Genomic DNA, 15,000 nt, shown 5'->3' on the forward strand with positions numbered 1-15,000 from the left:
CTAATCCGTGGGAAATTCTATGAAAAATTATTTTTTTTAAAATTCAAAATTGAGGAGTTTCAATACATTCTTAGAATGTAAACTCATAAAAAATTTAAAAAAATTAATTTAATTATAAAATGAATAACCCAAATTATATTTATAAAATAAAAAGTAAGATAAAATTAGAGAGATTAAAATTATAAAATTTTAATAATGTTATAAAACATTAAAAAAGAAAAGAATTAATAAATAATAGAAATAAAAAATTATTTAAATTACAATATAGAAATTCAAAAATTTAAGACAAAAAGACAAAAATATACTTAAAAAATAATTCAAATTAAAATATGGAAATTCAAATATTTTAAGTGAAAAGACAAAAATATACTTAAAAAATTATTAAAATTAAATTATTTAAATATATAATCATATTATTACAAATAAAATTAGAATATATAAAATAAAAATCAGTTAAGGGTATGATTATCTATTATTTTTTAGACAAAATCAGTTACAAGATTTGTGAATAAATTATTTGTGAATTAACAATATAATTGAAACATTAATTATTTTAAATTATTTAACTAAAATCTTATTGACAATTTACTATATGATCTTAATATTTTTGTATAATTAATATCTGGTTTTACTATATGATCTTAATATTTTTGTATAACTAATATCTGATTTTAAATTTGATATGAGAATATTATATATAATTAGATAAGATTTTAAGTTAGTATTTTATTAATAGTTGATAATTAGAAAAAAAAAACAACAAGGATAAATACATTTTTTGAATTTTATATGTTTGATTTAAGGTAAATAAATATATTAAATTAATTAATAATTTATTTAAAATATTAAAATTTAATTTATAAGTATGTATTAAATAAATATTTATAATTTTTTAAATTATATTATCATTATAAATTATAAAATTAAATAATTTAAATTATAATTTAAAAAAAAAATAAGTAGACGTTAATTATAAAAGTAAGTACATATAAATAAATAATAATTAAATATATTATTATTAGTATTATTTATTATTATTTGTAATATAAAATTATTATATATTATTATTATAGTACAAATATGAGATTGTATATTTGAGGATGACTTAAATGAATTAATTTGTACAAGTTATACTGACAACATACATATACATTTCGGTAGCTTACTCATAAGAACTTCACAGTTAAGCGTGCTTGACTTGGAGTAGTACAGGGATGGGTGACCTTCTGGGAAGTTTCCCAGAAATTGCACAAGTAAGGATAAAACACACTAAACAATGAAATATCGTGAAATAGAACCCTTGAGAGACCAAATATGAGAGTTGTTACATTAATAAATTTATTAAAAAATAAATAAATAATTTTCAGGTAATTTCCCACGGATTTATCCGTGGGTAAATCCGTGGGAAATTACCCACTGATAAATCCGTGGGAAAATCCGTGGGAAAGTTACCCACGGATAAAAATCCGTGGGTAAATTTCAGACGACCAATTTACCGACGGATTAGTGTCCGTCGGTAATCCGTCGGAAATGCCTCATTACCCACGGATTTTGGGCATTTCCCACGGATTTTTGCCGTCTGAAATACCAAATTTTCTTGTAGTGATTCAACAGCTAACATCTTATATGACAATATCTCCTTGCGCGCCCGACGCACTCAAGGTCGCGCCTAGCGCGGCTCAACCCGAGAGCACCAGGGCCAGCGCGCCCAGCGCAGGAGTACTCATGCCCGACGAGACTCAACCCGAGAGCACCAAGGCTCTCACGTGCCTGGCGCAATTCCAGATTGCACCCAGCGCCTGCCAGGTAGAGACTCAAGGAATCTCTCGCGCTCAGCGTGGCCTAACCCGTGCTCAGCGTGGGGAAGGCAGAGACCTCTCAAGGTCTCGTGCCTGGCCCAATTTGCATTGCGCTTGGCACCCTCATGGCAGAGGCTACTAGGAGCCTCCGCGCCCAGCAAACCCAAACACGCGCCCAGCGCGGCACTAGAGCATTCCCCCACATGTTACCATTGTTATCGCGCCCAGCGCAGTTCGAGGCGCGCCCAGCGAGGGCCAACTAGAGACCACTATTTTCAAGCTCACCCGGCGCACACAACCTTGCGCTCAGCAAGCTTGGTGAAATAGAGTCTCCTGGTGGTCACGCGCCCGACGCGAAGAACAGCGCCCAGCGTGAAACACAACAGCAACTTCCCCGAAGTTCGAAAATCTTCCGAATCCTGTAAAACTTAACAGCAAAACCACATGCAATCCAGCCAAATGTTCCCATTCTCATAGAATAGCAATGAAAATAGCTCCTTTTCAACATGCAAACACAAATCATAAAAAAATCCAGAAATTCCTTCAAACTCCCGAAACCCCCAAAAATCCCAGTTTTAAACCATCTCAGCCAGAAATCATCCCACGGCAAAGCAACACAGATGTATCCAAACTCAATCCAAGTCGAAAACAGCCAAGATAAGTAGCTTCCCTTACCTCAATCCAAGAAATTTGAGTTCCGGGAAGGCTAAGAACTTGCACGAGGAGGAGAACTTGAACAAACCACAAAGAGTAAACTTGAAAGGCTACGGAGGAGGAGAAACTCAAATCACCTAGTCAGCACCACCTATGGGTCCAAGGTAAGCCAAAAGTAAGAAGAGTGAAGGAAGTGTTGAGAGAGAGGGAGCTCAAGGAAATTGTTTCAGCCAAGAGAGAAAAATAAGGGACAAGGGTAAAATGGAGAAAGAAAAGTTATGGGTCTCACATCTATAGTAGTACCTCCAATCAAGTTCGATTCCTCCCACTCTGGCATTCCTCGAAATCTTAGGGTCTCTAAGGAGGGAAATGGTTGAAATGAAGTTGAATTACTTCCATAGAATTCAGTACCAACAGTCTTCACTGATTTCATCCCATAAATGTAGAGTATTTTGAGACTAACCAATCGTCCAAGGGGAGGCAATGACCAACAACAATTACAATCCTCGATGAACAATGACACCATGTTACCAAATGAAGAATCACCCAACCAATTAGGGAAGCTGCTTCCACCATAGAATCTCATGCTCAGTTTCTTCAAATTTATTGGTGGTTGTAGCTGTTCAAGTACAAGCCTCTCAATTTGCGTGTTTTCAGTCGTACCGCAATCCCATTTTAATGCTAAAGAATGTATTTGTTCTTTCAATTATACAATTTCTTATTCAACTATACAACTATGCAACTTTAATAATTTTAACAACATGCAAACAACTTAATTAAACAACTATATTCATTACAATATCAACTTAATGCAACTTAACAACTTTATAGACAACTTCAGCAATATACAACTTATTTAAAATGCATCTATCATGTCAACTTACACAATATAAACAACATAAATCAGCTTAAGCACCCAACAACTCAACTATTTCAACAAAAGAACATCATGCATAAAGCTTCCCTAACTCTCCTGAAATTAAACAACCTACATTCTAGCTTCCCTCACCTGATGATTGGCTCAGAATAGCCAAGAACTGAGAAGAAGCGGAATTCCCTTTCCGAAGCTCAACCCGGGACTTTAATCCACCCAAAGCAAGCTTCCTAATCCAGAGTCCTTCTCTCTAAAACTTCCCTGTAAAGACCTCTCCTTCTCCTCAACTGCACAACCACTATTTATAGAAGTCTGAATTGGCCAGAACAGCCCGTTCCAAATATGGAACGACCCGTTCTGGGCTCCTTCATCATGTGTAAAATTCACATGCAGAACGGCCCGTTCTGAAATCAGAACGGCCCGTTCTGGCACGTCTAGAACGACTCATTCTAAAACTGGAACGGCCCGTTCTAAAGTTGAATTTAACTCACAATGACCACTTTGTAACGGCCCGTTCCAGTCCAAGATTCGTAAGCCTATTTAGTAGTTTGGAACGGCCCGTTCCAGTTTGGAAACGACCCGTTCTAGACTATTAAATCACCCTTATTTTAGTAGTTTGGAACGACCTGTTCCAATCTAGGAACGCCCCATTCCAGTCTACTAACTACGTTACATATGCAAAATTCGAGTCATAATCACGATCATATTTTTGGAAGAAATGAAGAATGCAGCAATGATTTGAAGGGAATGATATTTTATTGGGAGATCGTTGTTACTTATGTAAGTAAAACTAAAAAAGTTGTAAAAAATATTTGAAAAATTATTGTATTACCCATGAATTCAAAAATTATCTTTATGTTTTATGAAATCTCTATATTAAGGGAAAAAAAATTAAATTTTGATTTCTTACATTCATTATTATTCTTTCATTTGTTTTATAAATTTTATAAAATATATTAAATTCCAACATATTATTGATTTTTTTTCTTATTATATACATTTAGTAACACAAGTTTTTCAATTTTTTATGAGATTCCTATGTTGAGATTTGAAAATTCTATTCAAGTAGTGGATGAAACATATAATCTGATATACCTTATGTTGAAGTTTGAAAATCATATTAAGTAGTGGATAAAATAGACAATTTGATATACCTTATTGTTGGTTAACCCATGAATGGAAAAAGTGTAACATATTAAACAACTTAAAAGAAGTATTCTATATCAAACAATTTAATGCAATATAAATAGGAAAAAATATCGCAAATCAAGTTAAAAATTACATTCACTTGAATGTTATTTAGTTGTATTATTTTAAGTAGTAAAATTTAAGTTATTATTTGGAATTTATATGGTATATTATCTCAACCAAGATATTTTATTAGTTGAATGAAAAATATTGAAATTATTTAGTTGCATATTAAATTTAAAAAGCTTAATTAACTGGTGTAATTAACTATTATAAATATGGGAAGATGAAATAACTTAATCAATCGATAATTTCAACAGAGCAAGAAAAATATAAAAAATTATTAACTAATTTATGTCTAACAAATACTACAAAAGTGTCGTCAACAAAAATGTTCGAAAGAAATTTACACAATTGATAATTAAGGCGTTTTATTTTTTGCTTTGATAAGGATGTATAATTCTTTTTATTGAATTGTCCCATATAAAGATAAAGAGTCGTTATTACATTATATCTAAGTGAAGTTCAAATCTTATTGTTAATTAAATAGCACAAGTATCACCTCATTTAAACTAATAACTTTTGATATAAATGTTACATAATCAACTTCTTATATTATTATAAAATAAATAAAATGATAATTTTAAAATATAAATAAAATACACTATAAAATATAAAACTAATAAAATTAGTTTTTATTATATATATTATTATATAAAATATATTTAAATTAATAATTTATGAATTACACGAATAATTATACTAATTAATATATATATATATATATTTATATATATATATATATATATTTATATATATATATATCATTTCTTTCTAAGAAATACTTAATTATGTATTCGATTAAAAAATTCTTTTAATTTATACTCTCGTATGTTATGAATATTCACGACCTTTACGTTTATATTTATGAAAAATAGTTGATTTATAATATTTATATATTTTCAATTAAAATTAAAATTAGAAAATTTTATTATAATTCACAATTTATAATGGACAGTTATAATATTTTATTGCCTTAACTATTTTTATTTTATTTATTTATAACAAATTCAACCTACATTTTGCACATTTAAGCGTAATAATTTATGCTTAATTTGATAAAATCTATTTCACAAATAAATTTTATATTATATTTGATATTACATTAACGTTTAATTCTAATTATTAAAAAAATAAAATTCTCTAATTAGAAATCAATGAATTTAATTATGTATTAGTTACTGATAATAAAATTATGGATCAGTTAACGTAAAATAATTTTTAATATTATTATTGTAATTAAATTATAGTTTAATTAGACAGTAAAATGTTTTGTATTTATGGTTAATTTTTAGATCAACCATAACGACAACACAAATGTTCGAACTTAAAACTTTATACATAATATCTCAAGTCTACGCAATTAGATTAACTCGGTGGTTATTCACATTTAATTTTAAATAATATTATGTAAAATTAGTAAATAATTATAAAGCACTAAATAATTAATTATTCAAATTCGAATGCAAATTGCATGTCCTTCATTATTATTTTTTTCTTTCTAAAATCAACTAAATTCTTAGATCCTTTTTTAATGTTAGGATTTATGTTCTTATACAATTATAATTTCAATGCGAGTAATTTTTTTTTTATGACACATTGTATATATATAATTTATCTCTTCTTAAGAATAATTTAAAATTTTTAATAAAGGATGAAGATGAATATTGAGTATGTAAACATGAATATTACATATTTTATGGATTAAAAAATCATTATGCATTTGAAGTAATACTTCAATTGAGTTTTTAATAATTTTATTTTGAGAGGCTTTTAATTGCATTTTATAAGTCTATTAATTAGAGCAACTCCAATGGGTGTTGTTTGTCCCATGAAGCAACTTTAGCCCTGATTTCTTGTCAATGGAGAACTCTGACGTGGCAACATGAGTTGCTTGAAGTAGAGAGAGTTACTTCCTCAAGCAACTGTTCCTTACTAGATTTTCAGCAGATCTTATTGAACATATTTGGGAACGTTTCAGAAATAATAATGATGAAAATTAATTTCGTATAATGTTTATGTATTTAATATTGTTTTATTTTATTTTTAATATCTAGTTATTGTATATTTTTTCTCTTAATTTATTTTTTTTCATTATAGTGTAATTATCATTTTTAATAAAAATTTAAATTTGGTTCATAAATGATTAGAAAAAAAATTCTATAAGTTAAATTTCTTAAAGTTTCTTACTATTAGAGTAAATTTGTGTTTGAGTTGCTTAATGCTGACATGGTACGCTAAGTAAGTAAGCTTACAAATTCGATTATTAGTTAATCTTTTCTACTATTTTTGTTTAATTTTTAACATTTAAGCCCTTAACTAAAAGTGATTTTGGATTTTGGTGTTTTGTTTTTGTAACTCTTCCGGTAATAATATGTTTTTATTTTTAATATTGTTATTGTTAGGGAACAAATATTTGTTTTTTAATTTTATTTTTTTTATAATAACATGCTCAATTCAATTCCAAAAGAAGCTGTTGACAATACAAGGTGGAGAATCACTTAAAAAAAAAACAAAAACTGTTGTTTGGGAACAATTTAATAGGTTGTTTTGGCTGGAACCTAATACATTATAATGGTACTACAATATATAAATCATCACACTCATCTCGAGATAGACACACTAATTACCCTTTTTTTAATTATTTAATTCTTGCTTCTATAACGATGAATTGCGTATTAAAATTTGTTTGTAACTTTTTTTTAATTTAATATTAATGATTTATTCATCAGATTATTTGTTTTTTACAAAATTTATCAAATTATTAGTTATTAAATCATTAATATATGTTTAAAATTTCAATTTTATTACTCTATTCACATTGTCTGTTCTACAAACAGCACCAAGTTAAAAAATAAAATAGTTGCTTGTATGGCGTCAATTACTTTCGTAATTGATAATTGATAATTAGAAGTGATAAAAAAGAATTTAATAAAATTTAATATTATACTCTCAAATAAAATAAATGTAAATTTAATATTAGTAATAGTTAACAATATATATATATATATATATATATATATATATATATATATATATATATATTCAAAATGTAGATATTAAAATATTAAATGTTTTGGGAGACTAATAGAATATAGCTTTCTCATACATTAAAAATAAATTGTTCTTACATATCTTAAAACTTCTAATAATAAAATCATTTTTATAATACTTCGCCAAAAGATAGAAAATATTTGTGAAATATAATATAAAATTATGCTAAGTAATTAAATGTTAGGCTATTATTGTTGTAATTTCTCAAAGTTAAAATAAATTTATTTTTAATCTATTAAATTTAACACTAGTTTTTTTAGATTTTTAATTTCAAAAATATTTTATTTTAATCCTTATACACAAATTTTATTAAAGAATCTATCAAATATTGTCGTATCAAATCTATTTATTAGTATCCCTAGTCTAAACAAACTAATATTGTAAAATTATTTCAATCTGTTACTTTTTGATATTTTATTGATAACATGAGAACTAAAATAAGATTTTTAAAAATTATAAAAATTAAAAATATCAATTTTAAATTTGAAGGATCAAAAATAAATTTATCCTAAATTTGAGAAATTAAAAATATATTTAAGGATAAACTTAATTATAAACAAAGTAAGTTACACATGAATTGACACATTAAATATATAAAATGGTTTATCATTTTTGTCCTTTTAGTTTTATGAACTTTGTCTTTTAATCTCTAATTAAAAACGTATCATTTTAATTTATATATATACTATTATTTTTTTATTTTTATAATTTCATACATTTTATATTATTGTCTCTTTACCAATAGATGAACACGAAACTAAAAAAATCATGAGGATAATTAAACCTAATAAAATTATTATTTAAGATACTTTAAACATAAACAAAATTTAAATAATTCACTTATATACCGGCACGTAGTTTGTACAATCATAAAGCAACAAAAGACAGAAAGATACAAAGATTTGGAAAGCAAACCCAGGATACCAACAGCCACAAAAGCACTCAAACAAATTATACATGAATCCATAATGGAGCTAACATTGTAAGGAAACTGAAAAATACAATACATGATGGCAAAAACCAAGCAAGTAGCTATTAAGTTACTCACCTCAGCATTAATTATGTGTTGATATTTATGTATGGAATGTGAGAAATCTTAGGCCACTCTTTCCCTCCTTTCACACAACTTGCTTCTAATAATGGACATCTCCAGATGCTGAACTTTGAAAGAGAAGAAGGCAATCCCTCTTCAGGTAAGGATTCAAGTTGTTGAGCATCTGTAATAACAAGCTCTTTAAGAGAGGTGAGATGCTGAAGCCACTTCCCATCCAAGCTTTTTATATCACAAAGATTATATATGTATAACTGCACAAGAGAAGTGGGCAGCAATGGCATTTTCATCTTCATGAGCACATTCAAAACTTCACCTTCAATAAACAATGTTGAAAGACAAGTTAGCCTCTGCAAACCCCACTCGCGGATAATTGTTGTCAAGAAACTCCCCCCAAGTCTACCGACATCTAAATACCGTAGCTTGATAGGCAAACCCTCTTTTGCGAAAGACTCGAGATTTGGGAGACCATTGATTATCAAACGTTGAAGGGAATTAAGAGTGTTAATTTGTAGCTGGACTGATTTAAGCTTACCACAGTTGGACACCATCAAATCAATGAGGTTAGGAGTGGGCAATCCGCCCTCGGGAAGTGAGTCGAGTTCAGGACAATCCTCTATGACCAAATGTCGAAGAAGTGAAAGACTCTGGGAAGCATTTTCTGCAACAGAAATGGATTTCAAATTCTTACAACCATAAATCTCAAGATTTTCGAGCACAGGGAGACAACCTAAGGTGAAGGAAGTCAGTGAATAACAGCTTCTAAGCATTTCCAAATTCTTAAGTGAAGTGTAATTGTGCAAGGAATCATGAGGTAAGAATTCCAATTTCTCACAATCACGTAAAGTGAGAGATTGCAATGTTGTGGGCAGACCATCTCTTAAGGATGCTGGGGAGGTAATGTCTGAGATAGTTAAGTCTACCATGCAGTTGGTGGACTTGAGAGAAATTGAGGAAAGGGAATTGGTTAATAAGTTTTCTCGGAGTTGGGGACAGACCATTGGAACCAATAGAGGACAATCGGATAATTCAAAACTAATTGAAGGAAGATTGTTGGGTAAGGTTCCTTTAAGTTTGGGACAATCATTGAGAAATAGTTTTGATAGCCTTGGAAACTCTATAGTAGTACCTCCAATCAAGTTCCATTCCTCCCACTCTGGCATTTCTCGAAACCTTAGGATCTCCAAGGAGGGAAACGGTTGAAATGAAGTTGAATTACTTCCATAGAATTCAGTACCAACAGTCTTCACTGATTTCATCCCAGAAATGTAGAGTTCTTTGAGACTAACCAATCGTCCAAGGGGAGGCAATGACCAACAATAATAACAATCATCGATGAACAATGACACCATGTTACCAAATGAAGAATCACCCAACCAATTAGGGAAGCTGCTTCCACCATAGAATCTGATGCTCAGTTCCTTCAAATTTATTGGTGGCTGTAGCTGTTCAAGTACAAGCCTCTCAATTTGCGTGTCTTCAGTCATACCGCGATCCCATTCTATTGCTAAAGAATGTATTTGATCTTTCTTCTTCAAATTGGCTTGGGCAGCTTCAGAGGGGTCAGTAACATTTTGTAACTTTAAAATGGAAAGTTGTCCTCGTAGACGGGGGAAGTTTTTCAGCTCTCTAACCGTCAATCCATCTGGCGTTTTGCTGATGACAAAGTCGGACAGGGTATGAAGATTTTGTAGTGTGGCTATTTGTGCAGGCATCTTCTTCAAATTAGTCCCTCTGATGTCTAGGTGTTGTAGATTTACCAAATTTCCAATGTCCTCAGGCAATTCAGTGAGTAACTGACAATAGGACAACAACAAGGTCTGCATATTGTAGAGTTTGCATGTTGCATCTGGCAATCTCTGAATTTTAGTGTAAGAAAGATCTAAGTATCGCAGGTAAATTAAATTTCCAATGTCCTCAGGCAATTCAGTGAGTAACTCACAACTGGACAACAACAAGGTCTGCATATTGTAGAGCTTGTATGTTGCGTCTGGCAATTTCTGAATTTGAGTGCGAGATAGATCTAAGTATCGCAAGTAAATTAGATTTCCAAGAGAATCAGGCAATTCAGTGATATTGTCATGCCATGACCAGGACAACACCCTTAGCTGTTTCATTACTGGTAACAAGTCAGGTACTACCTTGTTTGATAGATGAAGAGCATAAAAATTAGATAATGCTATGCACGTACGCAGACCTTTTGATCCATAAAGGAAATCAAATTTATTGAAATCCTCATTGTATGAAAAGTGACGAACACTTTCAAAGCTTGCATGTGAAATTGGGTCCTCAGACCTGAGACAGTATGAAGATGAAATCATTGTGGCTAAATCATTGATGAGGTCATGCATTTCAAAGTATTCTCTCCAACTTAGTGATTGTCGATGTATTAGTGACCTTGATACTAGTTCATCAAAGTATTCATCACCTAATTCTTCCATAGTTTTGTCACTTTTGGACTGACAAACCATGCCTTCGGCAATCCATAGCCGAACCACCACACCTTTTTGTAACTCATAGTTCTTTGGAAATATTGATAGGTAAGAGAAACATCGTTTTAAAGGAGCAGGAAGATAATGATAGCTCAATAGTAGAGCTGGTAGCACCTTAACATTTGGCAAATCCCAAACGTTACTTTTTAATACCTTGTTCCAATAATTTTCTGATAAATTGGTGCGAAGAAGACCCCCGAGTGCCACTGCAGCTAATGGTAAGCCATCACATTTTTTTGCAATTTCTTTACCAATTAATTCTAGGTTGGATTGTTTGCTACAATTATTTGCTCCAAATGCATGCTTAGAAAGTAAAGACCAACAATCATCAATAGGAAGAGGTGTGAGATGGTAGATAGGCAAAAAGGTTTGCATGGCTTTTGCAACACTCTCATCTCGTGTTGTGATGATGATTTTACTCCCCATTTCTCCAGCCCTAAAAATGTCCATTAAATTGTTCCACTCAACATAGCTTCCATCCCATATGTCATCCAATACAAGCAAAAATCTTTTATGACTCAAGCTCTCTTTCAATTTCTCTTGGAAAATATTCAGATTATCTGTATCGATGGATTTACAAGTGACAGATTCAAGAATGGTTTTAGTAACCCTGCAAACATCAAAATCCTTTGAAATATAAGCCCATGCTTTCAGATCAAATTTCTCTTGTACATCTAAATCATTGTAAAGGAGTTTAGCAAGTGTAGTTTTGCCAAGCCCTCCCATGCCCACTATGGAAACCACTCCTATTTTAGAACCACCAGCATCCTCAGACATCAAATATTTCTTAAGTTCCTTTCTGTCACCATCTCGGCCAGAAATAGTAGATTCATCAACCACAGAACTTGTAGGAGTTCCATGCCAAACACTGCTTGAAACACCTTCTTTCAGCTGAAGGATGTCTTTTTGCAGTGCTAAGTGCTCTAATCTTTGAAACAAGTCTTGTATTTTAGAATTGATAACTTTTTGAAACTTGTTGAAAGGAGAAGAAAGGAAGTTGAGGACCTGATGAGTAGTGGATTGAGTCGGAGAGTTGGCTTCCAGTTTGCATCGCAAAGCCTCAGTGTTGATTTGATCAAGCAAATCTTCAGCATCAAAGAAAGCTTGTTTGAGCTCATCCAGCCATTTCTTGACTGGAGGGTTGGTGAATTGTTTCTGTTCAGCATCATTTAGTACAGCTTCAACACTCAGCAGTGTTATTTTAAGCTTTTTGAGGAGCGAAGTGTCAAGCTTCTCGCCACGAAACAAGTGTAGGAACTGATGGGAAACGATCCTGTCCAAGAGCACCTCCACAGCAGCTGAAAGCAAAGCTTCTCCCACAAGAGCCATAGCAAGTCAACAATAAAAGCAGTGTGGAACAAACAAGTGTATGTTTCTTTATAACTTATAATGCAAGCTGCTAACCATGGTTACCCGTTAATAGTTAGTATACAATTATTAATTAAGACCATTAATTAAGACCTGATGAGAAAATTAATATTTTACAATTTTATTACTCTATTCACATTGTATGTTCTACAAACAGCACCAAGTTAAAAAATAAAATAGTTGCTTGTATGGCATTTGGTAATTGATAATTGATAATTAGAAGTGATAAAAAAGAAGAGAATAAAATGGAACCCAGCTCACCGGTCACTCTATATGCGGTCCCATCCCAACTCAATTATTCAATTGCAGACAAATTTCCAGCTTTCGAGATACCCTAAGAGATTATCAAAAGTTAAAAAATTAAAAAGAAGAAGCCAGAAGTCGAAAAAAAAAAAACTATTGTTTCTTATTTGTTTGTTGTTTTCAAAGTTGAACGTTAATTATTGTTTTAAAATTATGTCATTGCATTTTTACACACTCACCATTTTATAGTATTTGCTGTTTTAACATATAAAAAGTTCTAAAATGACTTCTCAATTTTCAATTAGTATTACTTTTTTTTCATTTGCTTCATAATCATAATTAAAGTAATATATTTAGGAGTATATATTTATTGAGAAAGAAAGATGTATCGAAGAAGTCTCGTGATCAATAACATGTCAATCTCCTTATTGTAAAAGTTTTTGAAGTTCAATTTGTATTCAGTTACTGACATTAAAACTATCCAGATGTATACTCAAAGATAACTTGGAAGATTGTACTCTTGTCACAATTTTTACAAAGAGTAAGATTTGACCGTTATATGACAATAAAGAATTTTGAATAACATTTTTTTTTTTTTTTTTTTATAAATACACCAACATCAAACTTTTATAAGTTATGTTAATATAAATAAATCAAAACATGTATAATAATACATTCAATTACTTTGAACTTGTTAACTTAGATAATCAAAGTTCCTTTTAGATTGAGAGGCTGAGGACTAAGGATTTCCAATCGAAAATTGTTTTTTTTATATGAAAATTATGTTTGTTTTTTTTTTTTTTTTTAAAGTATTCTATCAATTTTGTTTTTTTAATTAGCTACAAGGATCTTGTAAAAAAAATAGTAACAAAGATGATAAATGCTTGCTAGAATTATAATTTTTTATTGTCTTAATTTATTATTTTACACATTCTTTTTGAATTCCAACAATTTTTCTTTTATATTTAAATATAATAAATCATGCATAATTAATTTAATAAAACTAATTACAAGAATGACAGTTATATATATTATAATTAGAATTAAATTTATTATTAGAGCTAATTATGATTAAATTCTATAATTATTTTATAATAATAAAATTTGATAATTAGATATCAATTAATAAATTAAACTTTGTATTATCTAACTTAAAATAATTATTTAAAACTTTTTTACACTAATTAATTATATTTTTTTATAACGAATCACAAAACAAAATAGTAGAGCGCCTCTTAATTTTGACAGAAGAAACTATTTTTAATTAGTCGTTATGATGAGTTATTATAATTAGACGTTACAATTAAATTATCTATTGTTTTTACTGAAATTTAGATTTTATATTATTTAACCTAAAATAATTATTTAATATATTTTTTTATAGTTAAATAATATACTATTTAATTGTATTTAATTTACACTTAATTATAACGAATTTTGTCAAGAATTATTATAATTATATTAGCATTTTAGTCTATGTAATACACATATATATTTATTATATATAATATAATTAAAATTTATAATAAATTATATATATAAATAAATACAATACTTAAAAAATATATATATATATATATATAATTAATATATAAATATTTTTAAATATATAATTTATATTTTAGATTATGATAAATAATTTATATTGTAAAAAATATTTTTAGTTATTAATAATTTATTTTAATATATTAATATATAATTCATAAATAATTATGACAAATAGAAATTGAATTAGATAGAAGTTAAAAAATTTCTACAAAATCTCTCATTGAAAGAAAATTATGAAAAATACTTTTGCGTTAAATAGAGATTTGTGTTTAATATATGGAAATTGATTGTATTAATCACTGAAGATCAAATATATTCTTTTTTAAAGAGTTCTTAATATATTTTTAATTAAAAAATTCTTTTAATTTATACTCTCGTATATTATGAATATTCACCACCTTTATGTTTATATTTGTGAAAAATACTTGATTTATAATAATACTTATATATTTTCACTTAAAATTAAAGTTAACAGAATTTTATTATAACTGACCATTTATAATGGATATATGATGAAATTATTATACTTTATTATGTTAACTGTTTTTAATTTTTTTATTTTTAATAAAATTCAAACTACATTTTGCACATTTGAGTGTAGTAATTTAAGCTCAATTCAAAAAAGTTTGTCATAAATAAATGTTATACTATAATTGATATTAAATTAAC

At 29.0% G+C, this 15,000-nt stretch overlaps 1 protein-coding gene across 1 annotated transcript; it reads right to left on the reverse strand.

Moving 5' to 3' along the window:
• Positions 1–8,446: 8,446 nt before the first annotated feature.
• On the reverse strand, positions 8,447–12,543 carry LOC145949330 (putative disease resistance RPP13-like protein 1). Its single transcript, XM_083065246.1, has one exon. The coding sequence runs from the start codon at positions 12,499–12,501 to the stop codon at positions 8,689–8,691; it is 3,813 nt and encodes a 1,270-aa protein (XP_082921372.1). The 5' UTR covers positions 12,502–12,543; the 3' UTR covers positions 8,447–8,688.
• Positions 12,544–15,000: the final 2,457 nt, after the last annotated feature.

The sequence above is a fragment of the Cajanus cajan genome, chromosome 10 (genome assembly GCF_000230855.2).
Source record: "Cajanus cajan strain Asha chromosome 10, NIPB_CcT2T_4, whole genome shotgun sequence".
In the NCBI taxonomy this organism is placed as follows: Eukaryota; Viridiplantae; Streptophyta; class Magnoliopsida; order Fabales; family Fabaceae; genus Cajanus; species Cajanus cajan.

Coding starts and splice junctions, on each gene's coding strand:
- LOC145949330 (XM_083065246.1), bottom strand. CDS start 12,501: ATGGCTCTTGTGGGAGAAGCTTTGCTTTCAGCTGCTGTGGAGGTGCTC.